The sequence below is a fragment of the Rana temporaria genome, chromosome 13 (assembly GCF_905171775.1).
Source record: "Rana temporaria chromosome 13, aRanTem1.1, whole genome shotgun sequence".
Lineage (NCBI taxonomy): Eukaryota > Metazoa > Chordata > Amphibia > Anura > Ranidae > Rana > Rana temporaria.
Window position 1 is genome coordinate 118752636 of NC_053501.1, and position 13397 is coordinate 118766032.

At 53.2% G+C, this 13397-nt stretch overlaps 1 protein-coding gene across 3 annotated transcripts in view; it reads left to right on the forward strand.

The window, feature by feature from the left end:
* The window catches only part of TDRKH (tudor and KH domain containing), a 21644-nt gene extending 9806 nt beyond the window's left edge, over window positions 1-11838 (forward strand). For all 3 annotated transcript variants that reach the window (XM_040332448.1, XM_040332447.1, XM_040332449.1), the window contains exons 5-14: window positions 562-701; window positions 1970-2231; window positions 4349-4512; window positions 4606-4778; window positions 6843-6907; window positions 6994-7142; window positions 7831-7935; window positions 8022-8103; window positions 10112-10675; window positions 11663-11838. In XM_040332448.1, the coding sequence (XP_040188382.1) occupies window positions 562-701; window positions 1970-2231; window positions 4349-4512; window positions 4606-4778; window positions 6843-6907; window positions 6994-7142; window positions 7831-7935; window positions 8022-8103; window positions 10112-10675; window positions 11663-11718 (1760 nt within the window). In that variant the 3' untranslated portion in view covers window positions 11719-11838. The remainder of the gene's footprint in view (window positions 1-561; window positions 702-1969; window positions 2232-4348; window positions 4513-4605; window positions 4779-6842; window positions 6908-6993; window positions 7143-7830; window positions 7936-8021; window positions 8104-10111; window positions 10676-11662) is intronic.
* The last annotated feature ends 1559 nt before the right edge of the window (window positions 11839-13397 follow it).

A 13397-nucleotide genomic window follows, 5' to 3' on the forward strand; every position in this document is an offset into this window, starting at 1 on the left:
ATAAAGATCTATATAGAGGAATCAGGACCTCCTTCCCCATGATGAAGACCCCTCTAGTGATATAAAGATCTATATAGAGGGATTAGGACCTCCTGCTGGTGACCCCTCTAGTGATATAAAGATCTATATAGAGGAATCAGGACCTCCTTCCTCTTACTGGTGATCCCTCTAGTGATATAATGATCAGGGACTCTTGGGTTCCTTCACCTGGATTGGACAGTACAATGTCCTACCAACAAGTCATGGATTCTGTTTGAGGGCCCAACTGGGGAATTAGATCTAACCAAAGCTCTATATAGAGGAATCGGGACCTCCATACCCCTGATGAAGACCCCTCTGGTGATATAAAGATCTGTATAGAGGAATCGGGACCTCCTTCCCCCTGATGAAGACCCCTCTAGTGATATAAAGATCTGTATAGAGGGATCAGGACCTCCTTCCCCCTGATGAAGACCCCTCTAGTGATACAAGTATCTATATAGAAGAATTAGGATCTCCGTACTGATTAGCAATGTAGTAGTGACTGTGCTTTGACCCATTCCTTGTCCCATTTGGTTTCAGGAAAAGGAGGGCAGAGGGTTCGGGAGATGAGTAAAACCTCCGGCGCCAATATCCAGTGTGAGCGCCAGCCAGACAACTGCTTGGACCTCGCGAGGTGCATCACCATCACCGGATCGCTGAAGCAAGTGGAGGCCGCCAAGGTGCTTAGGTTGATTCCAGCTCCGTGAAGGGGGCACGTCCCTGGCGTCCCTTCCAACATACCCGTGTCTCCCTGCTGGCCACTGGGTGGGGGGCAGACTTTAGCTGTGCAATCTGCCGATCACTCCACCAGAGTGTAATCAAGCAAATGATCAACAGATTGCACAGCGGAAATCTGCAGCGGCCAGCAGGAAGGAGCATGCACGTCAAAAGGGATGCCTGGCATGTGTTCTTTCATATAATGCTCAAGAAAGGGTGTTGTGACTCCGCCCCCCCCCCCCCCCCCCACACACACACAAATTTGGCAAAGACCCAGTAATTCCACTTGGTCTCCAAAGGTATTTGCTTCCCGCCCACGCTGTTGTTAAATGACGTCCGGGGCGTGGAACCCCATTGTTCTGGGAGGACGTCGTATGGCGCTCCGATGTGATAGCGGATGACTGATCAGTGTTCCGGCCCACTGCCCGGTACCATGTCATCGCTGTGACCAATCACAGCAGATCACACGACCGTTGTAAACAATGGATGGCTTCCTATCAATGCAATTCATTGTGTACAATTGTGTTGCTAGCTGTGATTGGTCACTGTGATCACATGGTACAGACAGGGCCAATCACAGCCCATTTGTACCATGTGACCAGCTATGGCCAATCACAGCAGATCACATGACAGTTGTACACAATGGATGGCTTCCTATCAATGCCATTAATTGTATACAATTTTGTGTTGCTGTGATTGACTACAGTGATCACATGGTACAGACTGGACCAATCACATCCCATTTGTACCACGTGACTAGCTGTTTCCAATCGCAGCAGATCACATGATGGTTTGTTGTTTTTTTGTTTGTTTGTTGTGTTGTTTGGTGGGTGTTGGTTGTTGGGTTGTTGTTTGGTTGGTGGGGTGGTGGTTGTTGTTGTTTGGTGGTTGTTGTTGGTGGTTGTTGTTTGGTTGGTGGTGGTTGTTGTTTGGTTGGTGGTTGTTGTTTTTTTTTTGTCTGTTTTTGTGTTTTTTTTTTTTGTGTGTTTTTTTTTATATACCACCAAAAGGGGCGCTCTATTTGTGTGAAAAAATAAATAAAAACGTGTTATGAGTAAAGTGTTGCATGACCGCGCAGTTGTCATTCAAAGCGTGACAGCGACGAAAGCTGAAAGAATTGGCCTGGGCAGGACAGGGGGTGAAAGTGCCCGGTATTGAAGGGGTTAAAAACCCAGTGATCTGATTGGAACGTTTTTTAATGTTTTATTTTTTCCTCTGTCCTCGCTCACAGGCTCTGATCCAGAAGGTGTTGGAGGACGACGCCGCCATCTGGAAAAATCCAGCGGTTTCTTCCAACTTCCGGTCGCACAAGAAGACCATAATCGCCGTAAAGAAGAAAGACAAGCCGCCCCCCGCTGCCAAGGAGGGCGCCACCCCAAGCACGGGCTCCCCGGAGAGTTTCCACACCGCCGACTCTCCGGAGGAAAGGATGGGCGAGGAATCCGAGTCCCGAAATCTCGCCAACGCTACGTTCAATGTCTACAAGTTTGAGGGTAGGGGGCGCTCTAGTGCACCTCTCTGATACTAGTTTCATTCGGCTGTGGCCCCCCATTGCAAGGCTTTGCCGTGGCCCCCCCATTGCAAGGCTTTGCCGTGGCCCCCCCCATTTCAAGGCTTCGCCGTGGCCCCCCCATTTCAAGGCTTCGCCGTGGCCCCCCCCCCATTTCAAGGCTTCGCCGTGGCCCCCCCCCATTTCAAGGCTTCGCCGTGGCCCCCCCCCATTTCAAGGCTTCGCCGTGGCCCCCCCCCCATTTCAAGGCTTCGCCGTGGCCCCCCCCATTTCAAGGCTTCGCCGTGGCCCCCCCCCCCATTTCAAGGCTTCGCCGTGGCCCCCCCCATTTCAAGGCTTCGCCGTGGCCCCCCCCCCATTTCAAGGCTTCGCCGTGGCCCCCCCCCCATTTCAAGGCTTCGCCGTGGCCCCCCCATTGCAAGGCTTCGCCGTGGCCCCCCATTGCAAGGCTTTGCCGTGGCCCCCATTGCAAGGCTTTGCCGTGGCCCCCATTGCAAGGCTTTGCCGTGGCCCCCCCATTGCAAGGCTTTGCCGTGGCCCCCCCCATTGCAAGGCTTTGCCGTGGCCCCCCCCCCCATTGCAAGGCTTTGCCGTGGCTACCCCCCCATTGCAAGGCTTTGCCGTGGCTACCCCCCCATTGCAAGGCTTTGCCGTGGCCCCCCCATTGCAAGGCTTTGCCGTGGCCCCCCCATTGCAAGGCTTTGCCGTGGCCCCCTCATTGCAAGGCTTTGCCGTGGCCCCCCCATTGCAAGGCTTTGCCGTGGCCCCCCCATTGCAAGGCTTTGCCGTGGCCCCCCCATTGCAAGGCTTTGCCGTGGCCCCCCCCATTGCAAGGCTTTGCCGTGGCCCCCTCATTGCAAGGCTTTGCCGTGGCCCCCCCATTGCAAGGCTTTGCCGTGGCCCCCCCCATTGCAAGGCTTTGCCGTGGCCCCCCCATTGCAAGGCTTTGCCGTGGCCCCCCCCATTGCAAGGCTTTGCCGTGGCCCCCCCATTGCAAGGCTCGCTGTGGCCCCCCCATTGCAAGACTTCGCTGTGGCCCCCCATTGCAAGCCTCGCTGTTGCCCCCCATTGCAAGCCTTCGCCGTGGCCCCCCATTGCAAGGCTTTGCCGTGGCCCCTATTGCAAGGCTTCTCCGTGGCCCCCCATTGCAAGGCTTTGCCGTGGCCCCCCATTGCAAGGCTTTGCCGTGGCCCCCCATTACAAGGCTTTGCCGTGGCCCCCCATTGCAAAGCTTTGCCGTGGCCCCCCATTGCAAAGCTTTGCCGTGGCCCCCCATTGCAAAGCTTTGCCGTGGCCCCCCATTGCAAGGCTTTGTCGTGGCCCCCATTGCAAGGCTTTGCCGTGGCCCCCCATTGCAAGGCTTTGCCGTGGCCCCCCATTGCAAGGCTTTGCCGTGGCCCCCCATTGCAAGGCTTTGCCGTGGCCCCCCATTGCAAGGCTTTGCCGTGGCCCCCCATTGCAAGGCTTTGCCGTGGCCCCCCATTGCAAGGCTTTGCCGTGGCCCCCCATTGCAAGGCTTTGCCGTGGCCCCCCATTGCAAGGCTTTGCCGTGGCCCCCCCCCATTGCAAGGCTTTGCCGTGGCCCCCCCCCATTGCAAGGCTTTGCCGTGGCCCCCCCCATTGCAAGGCTTTGCCGTGGCCCCCCCCATTGCAAGGCTTTGCCGTGGCCCCCCCCATTGCAAGGCTTTGCCGTGGCCCCCCCCATTGCAAGGCTTTGCCGTGGCCCCCCCCCCTGCAAGGCTTTGCCGTGGCCCCCCCCATTGCAAGGCTTTGCCGTGGCCCCCCATTGCAAGGCTTTGCCGTGGCCCCCCATTGCAAGGCTTTGCCGTGGCCCCCCATTGCAAGGCTTTGCCGTGGCCCCCCATTGCAAGGCTTCGCCTTCACCTCTAGGACTAGGCTGCACCTATCTCTCCTCTTTATACCCGCCCTTGTATAGGCCATCATTGGAAAGGGGGGCAGGGCTTAGCTCTGGCGATGGGCGGGACCCAAAGAGAAGTGAAACTAGAATCGGAGGGGAGAACAAATCGTATGCTATTGATTTTGCGATCCCCCTTTTGTAATTGATCTGCCCTTATTTTTCTTTGTATTTCCGCCTTCCAGTTCCCAGCCCGGACTTCAACTTCCGCGCCGGCGAGTTCGTGGAAATCTGCGTCTCCGCCACGGAGAACCCAAAACATTTTTGGATCCAGATCCTCGGCTCGCGGGCCTCGCAGCTCGACAAGCTGACCACGGAGATGAGCGACTTTTACTTGAGACAGAAGCAGGTGAGGACGTGCGCTTTGGCCCCCGGGTGCGCTTTGATCTTGCGGCAGGCGTGGCGTTACCGTGGCTGTTTTTTTTTTTTTTTTTCTCATCAGGGAGAGATGGCGGAGATTCAGAACGGAGATATCGTGGCGGCTCCGTTCCACGCTGACGGTTTTTGGTACAGGGCGGAGGTCCTGGGATTACCGGAGAACGGCCAGGTGGATTTGTATTACGTGGACTATGGCGACAACTGGGCGTGCCCGAAAGGGCACCTCTTCCCGCTCAGGTAAGTGCATGTGGGGCATCGCCTTGCCACGCTTTGTGTATTTATTCTGGGCTGATATGCCAGCGAGTGAGCTCTTTATGGGTTCAGTTTTCTGTTCCTAGCATTATATAGCCAAGCGTGTTATATAGCTGGCATACCATAGAGAAATATTCATGGTCCTAGTGCTGGCATACCATAGAGAAATATTCATGGTCCTAGTGCTGGCATACCATAGAGAAATATTCATGGTCCTAGTGCTGGCATACCATAGAGAAATATTCATGGTCCTAGTGCTGGCATACCATAGAGAAACATTCATGGTCATAGTGCTGGCATTCCATGGAGAAACATTCATGGTCATAGTGCTGGCATACCGTGGAGAAATATTAATGGTCATAAGCTGGCATATCTTGGAGCAACATTCATGGTCACACGTGGAGAGAGACATTCATGGTCATAGTGCTGGCATACCAAAGAGAAACATTCATGGTCATAGTGCTGGCATGCCATGGAGAAACATTCATGGTCATAGTGCTGTCATATCTTGAAGCAACATTCATGGTCATACACTTGCCATACTGAGGAGGATTATTCATTGTCATAGTGCTGGCATACTATGGAGGGACATTCATGGTCATAGTGCTGGCATACCATGAAGAAACATTCATGGTCCTGGTGCTGACATACAATGGAGAAACCTTCATGGTCATAGTGCTGACATACCATAGAGAAACATTCATGGTCATAGTGCTGACATACCGTGGAGAGACATTCATAATCATACAGCTGGCATACTATGGAGAAATATTAATGGTCATAAGCTGGCATATCTTGGAGCAACATTCATGGTCACACGTGGAGAGACATCCATGGTCATAGTGCTGGCATACCATGGAGAAACATTCATGGTCATACAGCTGGCATACTGTGGAGGGACATTCATGGTCATAGTGCTGGCATACCATGGAGAAACATTCATGGTCATACAGCTGGCATACTGTGGAGGGACATTCATGGTCATAGTGCTGGCATACTATAGAGGGACTTTCATGGTCATAGTGCTGACATACCATGGAGAAACATTCATGGTCATAGTGCTGGCATGCCATGGAGAGACATTCATAATCATACAGCTGGCATACCGTAGAGAAATATTAATGGTCATAAGCTGGCATATCTTGGAGCAACATTCATGGTCACACGACCGGCATTCTAAAGAGAAACATTCATGGTCATAGTGCTGACATACTATGGAGGGACATTCATGGTCATACAGCTTGCATACTGTGGAGAAATATTCATTGACTTAGTGCTGGCATGCCAAAGAGAAACATTCAAGATATGCCAGCACTATGACCATGAATGTTTCTCTTTGGTATGCCAGCACTAAGACAATGAATATTTCTCCACGGTATGCAAGCTGTATGACCATGAATGTCCCTCCATAGTATGTCAGCACTATGACCATGAAGGTTTCTCCATGGTATGTCAGCACTATGACCATGAATGTTTCTCTTTGGTATGCCAGTCGTGTAACCATAAATGTTGCTTCAAGATATGCCAGCACTATGACCATGAAGTAACATTTATGGTCACACGACTGGCATACCAAAGAGAAACATTCATGGCCATAGTGCTGACATACTATAGAGGGACATTCATGGTCATAGTGCTGACATACCATGGAGAAACATTCATGGTCATAGTGCTGACATACCAAAGAGAAACATTCATGGTCATAGTGCTGGCATTTTTTTTGGTGCCCATTGTGTGTGCCAGGTCTCTTCATCCAACTTCAGTGCCTGATCTCACAAATGGGCACAAATTCTCAGATATTTCAGTTCTCGCCCCTGACTCCCATGGAGTAGAGCATTTTTACGTTCCTGCTATGGACCCATTTTTTCGGGAAAATCTTTGCCGTTACTTAAACAGTAATACATACGCTTTCCTAGCACAACCAATCTCTTTTTTTTCTTTTGGTGGTCTTGTCTTGCAATTTATGATGTATGGACTTCAGGCCTCAGTGCCCATGTGACTGAGTCTTGTTTCTCCTCTGAAAAAACATTTGTGTGTTTTTCGTTTCAGGAGTGACTTTCTCAGTTTGCCGTTCCAGGCGGTGGAATGTGGCCTCGCGTATGTCGTTCCGAACGGTGAGTCACAGAACCCTCCTCGGTACCCTCAAGTTTGGAGCGTATCCAAATTGTCCGCTCATTCCAATGTCTGCATCTTGTGGCAGGTGAGAAGTGGTCCTCCGAGGCCCTGGACACGTTTGATACCTTGGTGCACTGTGCCAAGTGGAAACCCTTGTTGGCCAAGATAGTCAGTTTCCCGTCCCCGGAGGTCTCCCACTTTCAGATCCAGCTATACGACCCATCTAAGGACCCGGTGAGTGGAGATGCCCCAATGCTTAATCTTGCTAATGTGGAAATTGCCTTGATGGGCGGGTATCAGTCTGGAGGAGTGGGCATTCCTAGGCAAAGGCTGTATTTGCATAGGTAACGCTCACGTGTAATGCTTGGCCTCCATAATTGACAGAACTGAAGTCCAAAGAATGCAAGGGGTCGGGATCAGGGCCCAGTTGGGTCGGGAGTGGAGATGCCCCAATGCTTAATCTTGCTAATGTGGAAATTGCCTTGATGGGCGGGTATCAGTCTTGAGGTGTGGGCGTTCCTAGGCAAAGGCTGTATTTGCACAGGTAACGCCCACATGTAATGCTTGGCCTCCATAATTGACAGAACTGAAGTCCAAAGAATGCAAGGGTCGGGGTCTGGGCACAGTTGGTCGGGGTCTGGGCCCAGTTGGGACGGTGCCTGGGCACAGTTGGTCGGGGTCTGGGCACAGTTGGTCGGGGTCTGGGCCCAGTTGGGACGGGGTCTGGGCCCAGTTGGGACGGGGTCTGGGCCCAGTTGGGACGGGGCCTGGGCCCAGTTGGGACGGGGCCTGGGCCCAGTTGGGACGGGGCCTGGGCCCAGTTGGGACGGGGGCCCTTGGCCCAGTTGGGACGGGGGCCCTTGGCCCAGTTGGGACGGGTCCTCTGGCATTTTCTCAGGCCTTGACTCTCTTCTTGTTGCAGATGCTGGATATCGGCCAGGAACTCATTAGTCTGGGACTTGCAGTGGAGCAACGGAAAAGTCCTGTGAAGTCGGACGAGGATGAGACAACGGTATCTCGACTTTTGGTGAGGAACCTTCTTCGGCTGTGAATTCTCTCAAAAACCAATGTGTCGCCCTGTGTAGGCTCATTGTATGTCCCCCCCCCTGACAGACGGAAGTCACCAGCATGTCTGAGAAGCCAGAACCCACAAGCTTTGCAAAACTACAAGAGGAGGAACCCCGGCTGGAGTCTGGTAAGCGGCATTTAGCACCGGGGGTTATTGTCACCATATATGAATGCATGAATCACCCCCCCTATCCCCACACAAAAAAAGCAAACCTGTACTGCCTCTAAAAGGGCGAGTATGGCAATTAAAGTGTTCTCAAACCCTCCAAAGGTGGCTACGTTGCTTTGCAAGGGTCTCAATGGAGCCAGCCCGCTATGCTTGTCGTTGTGTGCAAGGGTTCTTATCAATATGGCCGATTATGGCATGCATTGTGGCTGGGGTCTTTAGTATTGTGCCTGTTCGGGGGCGGTGCTTAAGGGTGGAAGAGTGCTGTGCCTTGGAGGAGTAGTGTGGCTGGGATCCCTGTGCCTGTTGGAGAGTCATTCTAAATTTATGCATGCGCAGTGTATCTGGGGTCCTTATTGTGCCCCCTGTGAGTGTGGGGCTTGGAGAATGCATTGGTGCAGGGGTCCTTAATGTGTCCACTAAAGTACCATGCTTAGGGCACGCATTGGGCTGGGGCCCTTAATATTGTGCCCACTAGAGTGCCATGCTTGGGGCACGCACTGGGGCTGGGTCCTTAATATTGTGCCTGCTAAAGTGCCATGCTTAGGGCCATCGGCAGAGCTGGGGGTTTACTACTAAAGTAGGGCATCGGGAGAGCTGGGGGTTACTAGTAAATGGGGCATCGGGAGGGCTGGGGGTTACTAGTGAGTGGGGCATCGACAGACCTGGGGGATTACTAGTGAGTGGGGCATCGACAGACCTGGGGGATTACTAGTGAGTGGGGCATCGGCGGAGCTGGGGGCTACTACTGAGCAGGGGGATCAGCAGAGCTGGGGGCTACTACTGAGCAGGGGATCAGCAGAGCTGGGGGTTACTACTGAGCGGGGCATCGGCAGAGCCGGTGGTTACTAGTGAGTGGGGCACCGGCAGAGCTGGGGGCTACTACTGAGCGGGGCATCGGGAGAGCTGGGGGTTACTAGTGAGTGGGGCATCGGCGGAGCTGGGGGTTACTAGTGAGTGGGGCATCGGCGGACCTGGGGGATTACTAGTGAGTGGGGCATCGGCAGACCTGGGGGATTACTAGTGAGTGGGGCATCGGCAGAGCTGGGGGCTACTACTAAGCAGGGGATCAGCAGAGCTTGGGGTTACTAGTGAGCAGGGGCATCGGCAGAGCTTGGGGTTACTAGTGAGCGGGAGCATCGGCAGAGCTTGGGGTTACTAGTGAGCGGGGGCATCGGCAGAGCTTGGGGTTACTAGTGAGCGGGGGCATCGGCAGAGCTGGGGGTTACTAGTGAGTGGGGGCATCGGCAGAGCTTGGGGACCGGAACAGGAGAAACTGGCAGATGTCAAACATTGTGAACAGCTTGGGAGAAATACAGCGGGGAGGTGACAAGACCAGAGCTGGGGGGTTACTTTTGAGCGGGGGATCAGAGCTGGGAGGTTACTACTGAGTGGGGCATCGGCAGAGCTGGGGGGGGGTACCACTGATCTCTGGTTCTATTGGGCCCCTTTAAAACAAATAGAAAATCAACACCATACGGGGCATTTGCTAAGCTTCAAAAAAGCATCGTCAGCAACAAAAACCCATAAAAAAAGTGTGTTGAAGTGATAGGCATTTTCATGTGTTGAAAGTTGAAGCAAGTGTAAATGAGCCCTTAATATTGCGCCCGCTCAGGTGTGGTGCTTTTGGGGGGGGGGGGTGCAAGAGTGCCATGCTGCGCTTTGGATGTGCAGTGTGGTCGGGGTCCTTTGTGGCTGCTTGGGTGTGGCTTGAGTTCCCGGGTGGCAGGGTCCAAATCGATCAGATCACCCTACTTTCACAATGTCCTGGCCAGGACTTGAGGTGAAGGACAAGCCCTTGCATCTCTCCGGTTGGGGTAGGTGAGATAGGTAAATGCCAGGTTGTGTCTGTTTTTGGTTGAGCACCTGTCACCTTTTTGAAGGTAGCACCCCCCCCCACCCCCCCTCACACACGGGTGGTCAGTGGTGGGATGAGAATCTGGATGTAACTGACATACCTACCCGCCAGATGAGTCCATCGAAGTCACACGGGCAGATGTGAACCGCAGCCTGGAGCTACAGCTGGCCGACGCCTCGTCTCCACCGCCTCTCCTGCAAATCTCCACAGCCGACAGCTTGGAGATGAGCTTGTCCAAAATCTGCCTGGGAAGCAGTGAGGACCCTGCTGCCGCCGCCTCCTCCCCCACCTCCGACAAATCGGCCACCTCCGACAAATCGGCCACCTCCGACAAATCGGCCACCTCCGACAAATCGACCACCTCCGACAAATCGGCCACCTCCGACAAATCGGCCACCCCCTCCTGCCATTCGGCCTCGGTGGATTCCTCCTTCTCCTCCCTAACGACCTCCACCGACTGTTCTACATGCACGGCCTCCGAAGTGGGCAGCCCCGTGTCGTCCATGGAGGACAGCAGCATCAACTCCCTACGCGGCTGCTTCTACTACTTGGAGGACGAAGTGTCCACCAGCTCAGTGTTTGACGACTCCAAGGAGGTCATTACCATCAGTTCCGACAGCGAGGAGGAGAGCGGAGTACTCCAGGATGGTGCCAAGCAGGCTGCCACCAAACCCGGTACACAGCGTGATGTCACCGCTTTACTTATCTTTCTCCTCTGGTGATTGGATCACAACTTTTCCTTCTCACTCACCTTTTTCGACTCATGGTGGACACATGGAAGTTACTGACTATAGATTCTCTATCACTTTTCACCTGTGCCTTCATCATTCTCATGGTGGAAACTCCTCATAATGGGCACAGCGGGTGTACAGACCCGGGAACTCGGCACAGGGATGGTGGGCACAGAGGGTGTACAGACCCAGGAACTCGGCACAGGGATGGTGGGCACAGCGGGTGTACAGACCCGGGAACTCGGCACAGGGATGGTGGGAACCCCTCATAATGGGCACAGCGGGTGTACAGACCCGGGAACTTGCCACAGGGATGGTGGGAACCCTCATAATGGGCACAGCTGGTGTACAGACCCGGGAACTCGGCACAGGGATGGTGGGAACCCCTCATAATGGGCACAGCAGGTGTACAGACCCGGAAACTCGGCACAGGGATGGTGGGAACCCTCATAATGGGCACAGCGGGTGTACAGACCCGGGAACTCAGCACAGGGATGGTGGGAACCCTCATAATGGGCACAGCGGGTGTACAGACCCGGGAACTCGGCACAGGGATGGTGGGAACCCTCATAATGGGCACAGCGGGTGTACAGACCTGGGAACTCAGCACAGGGATGGTGGGAACCCTCATAATGGGCACAGCGGGTGTACAGACCCAGGAACTCGGCACAGGGATGGTGGGAACCCCTCATAATGGGCACAGCGGGTGTACAGACCCAGGAACTCGGCACAAGGATGATGGAAACCCCTCATGGGCACAGTGGGTGTACAGACCCGGGAACTCGGCACAGGGGTGGTGGGAACCCCTCATGGGCACAGAGGGTATACAGACCCGGGAACTCAGCACAGGCATGGTGGGAACCCCTCATAATGGGCACAGCAGGCTTTTAGGCTCATTTATAATTCAGCATTTCTTTTTTTTTTTTTTCAGAGACCTTGAATTCCTCAAGTGATGATGTCATCGTGGTGGAGCCGAATGAAGCCTAAATGCCTCCGGGGGGGGGGGGGGGCAGTACTTTGTTGCACACTTGCACGTTCCAGTTCCCAATGTTTACATTTGTATTTATAGATTTCCGTTATTAAAGTTACAATGTTAATTTAAAATGAGATGGCCGGCTGCTTATTATTGGGCTGTTTGTCTTGGCTGCTCGCAGTGATTTGCAGGGCTGGTGGGTGAATGCCGTACACCGGGACGTTGGTGTCCATGCAGGTTGGGAGGGTGGGTTGGTGGTTTGGGAGGGTGGGTCGCTTGGTTGGGAGGATGGGGGGTGGGTTGGGAGGATGGGTTGGTGGTTTGGGAGGATGGGTTGGGAGGGTGGGTTGGTGGTTTGGGTGGGAGCGTGGGTTGGTGGTTTGGGACGATGGGTTGGTGGTTTGGGAGGGTGGGTCGCTTGGTTGGGAGGGTGGGTCGCTTGGCTGGGAGGGTGGGTCGCTTGGTTGGGAGGATGGGTGGGTGGGTTGGGAGGATGGGAGGGTGGGTGGGTTGGGAGGATGGTTTGGGAGGGTGGTTTGGGTTGGGAGGGTGGTTTGGGTGGGAGCGTGGTTTGGGAGGATGGGTTGGTGGTTTGGGAGGATGGGTTGGTGGTGTGGGTTGGTGGTTTGGGAGGATGGGTTGGTGGTTTGGGAGGGTGGGTTGGTGGTTTGGGAGGGTGGGTTGGTGGGGAGGACGGGTCGCTTGGTTGGGAGGGGTGGGTTGGTTGGGAGGACGGGTTGGTTGGGTTTCATGACCTCAAAGCTGATTCGCTCTCAGCCTCCCTGAAGGGGTAAGACCGAGGAGGACAACAGTGTTCGAGTCTTGGAATATCACTTTCAGGAACACCGATGCCATTCAATTCGTTGACATTTTTGTTCTTCATCTGAAATGTTCAGTTTTTGGAGATTTGGATGTCTCTGAATTTCTGAATGTAAACAAATCTGAAAAAAGGTTAAAGAAAAATTCACATAATTCGGATTCAGCGAGAAAAGCCGGTTGTTAAGGAGCGAGTGGCTGCAGAGTCCTTAACAACCGTGACTTATCTGCTGTCAGCAGGATTCCCCGCTGCCAGCAGGATGTAAACGAACGGCAGAAAAAAGTGGGTGGTCCCCCACAATCAATATTGAGCCCTTTGGGGGAACCCCACACCAAAATGGTGTAGGGTTCTCATTGCCCCCCCAAAATCCATGCCAGACCTTTTCCCCAAAATAAAAAGCAAATAACCGCGCTTAGGAAACACTAGTTTGGAAATATGTAGTAGTACTTAAAATTCGAACATAAAATACGTATTCCAAAATAAATAATAATAATAAGAATAATAAGACTGCAGCCCCCCCAAGAATGTAATCCCCTAAAGGATACAGAAATAATGGGCAATGGTGTGGGGGTGGTGGCGCTGTCTAAGTGGAGGCTGATGTTACCCAGAGGTGGTAAGAACAAACTATATGGACCTCAAACTAATAAGTGATAAATATAGTGCCTCTTATGATGTGTGATATGTCAGTGATAAAAATAAATAGCTTAGGTGTGGCTAGAACCACATGCTGTAAATACAACTTAATATATAACGTTGGACAAAAGTAAAGTGATAGCGCACAGCACGAGTGCCAAAAATTGTGTCCAAAAAAGTAAAAAGTTGTGTCCAAAAAAGTAAAAAATCCAAAAGACTAAAAAATGTCTAAAAGTTCAGGAA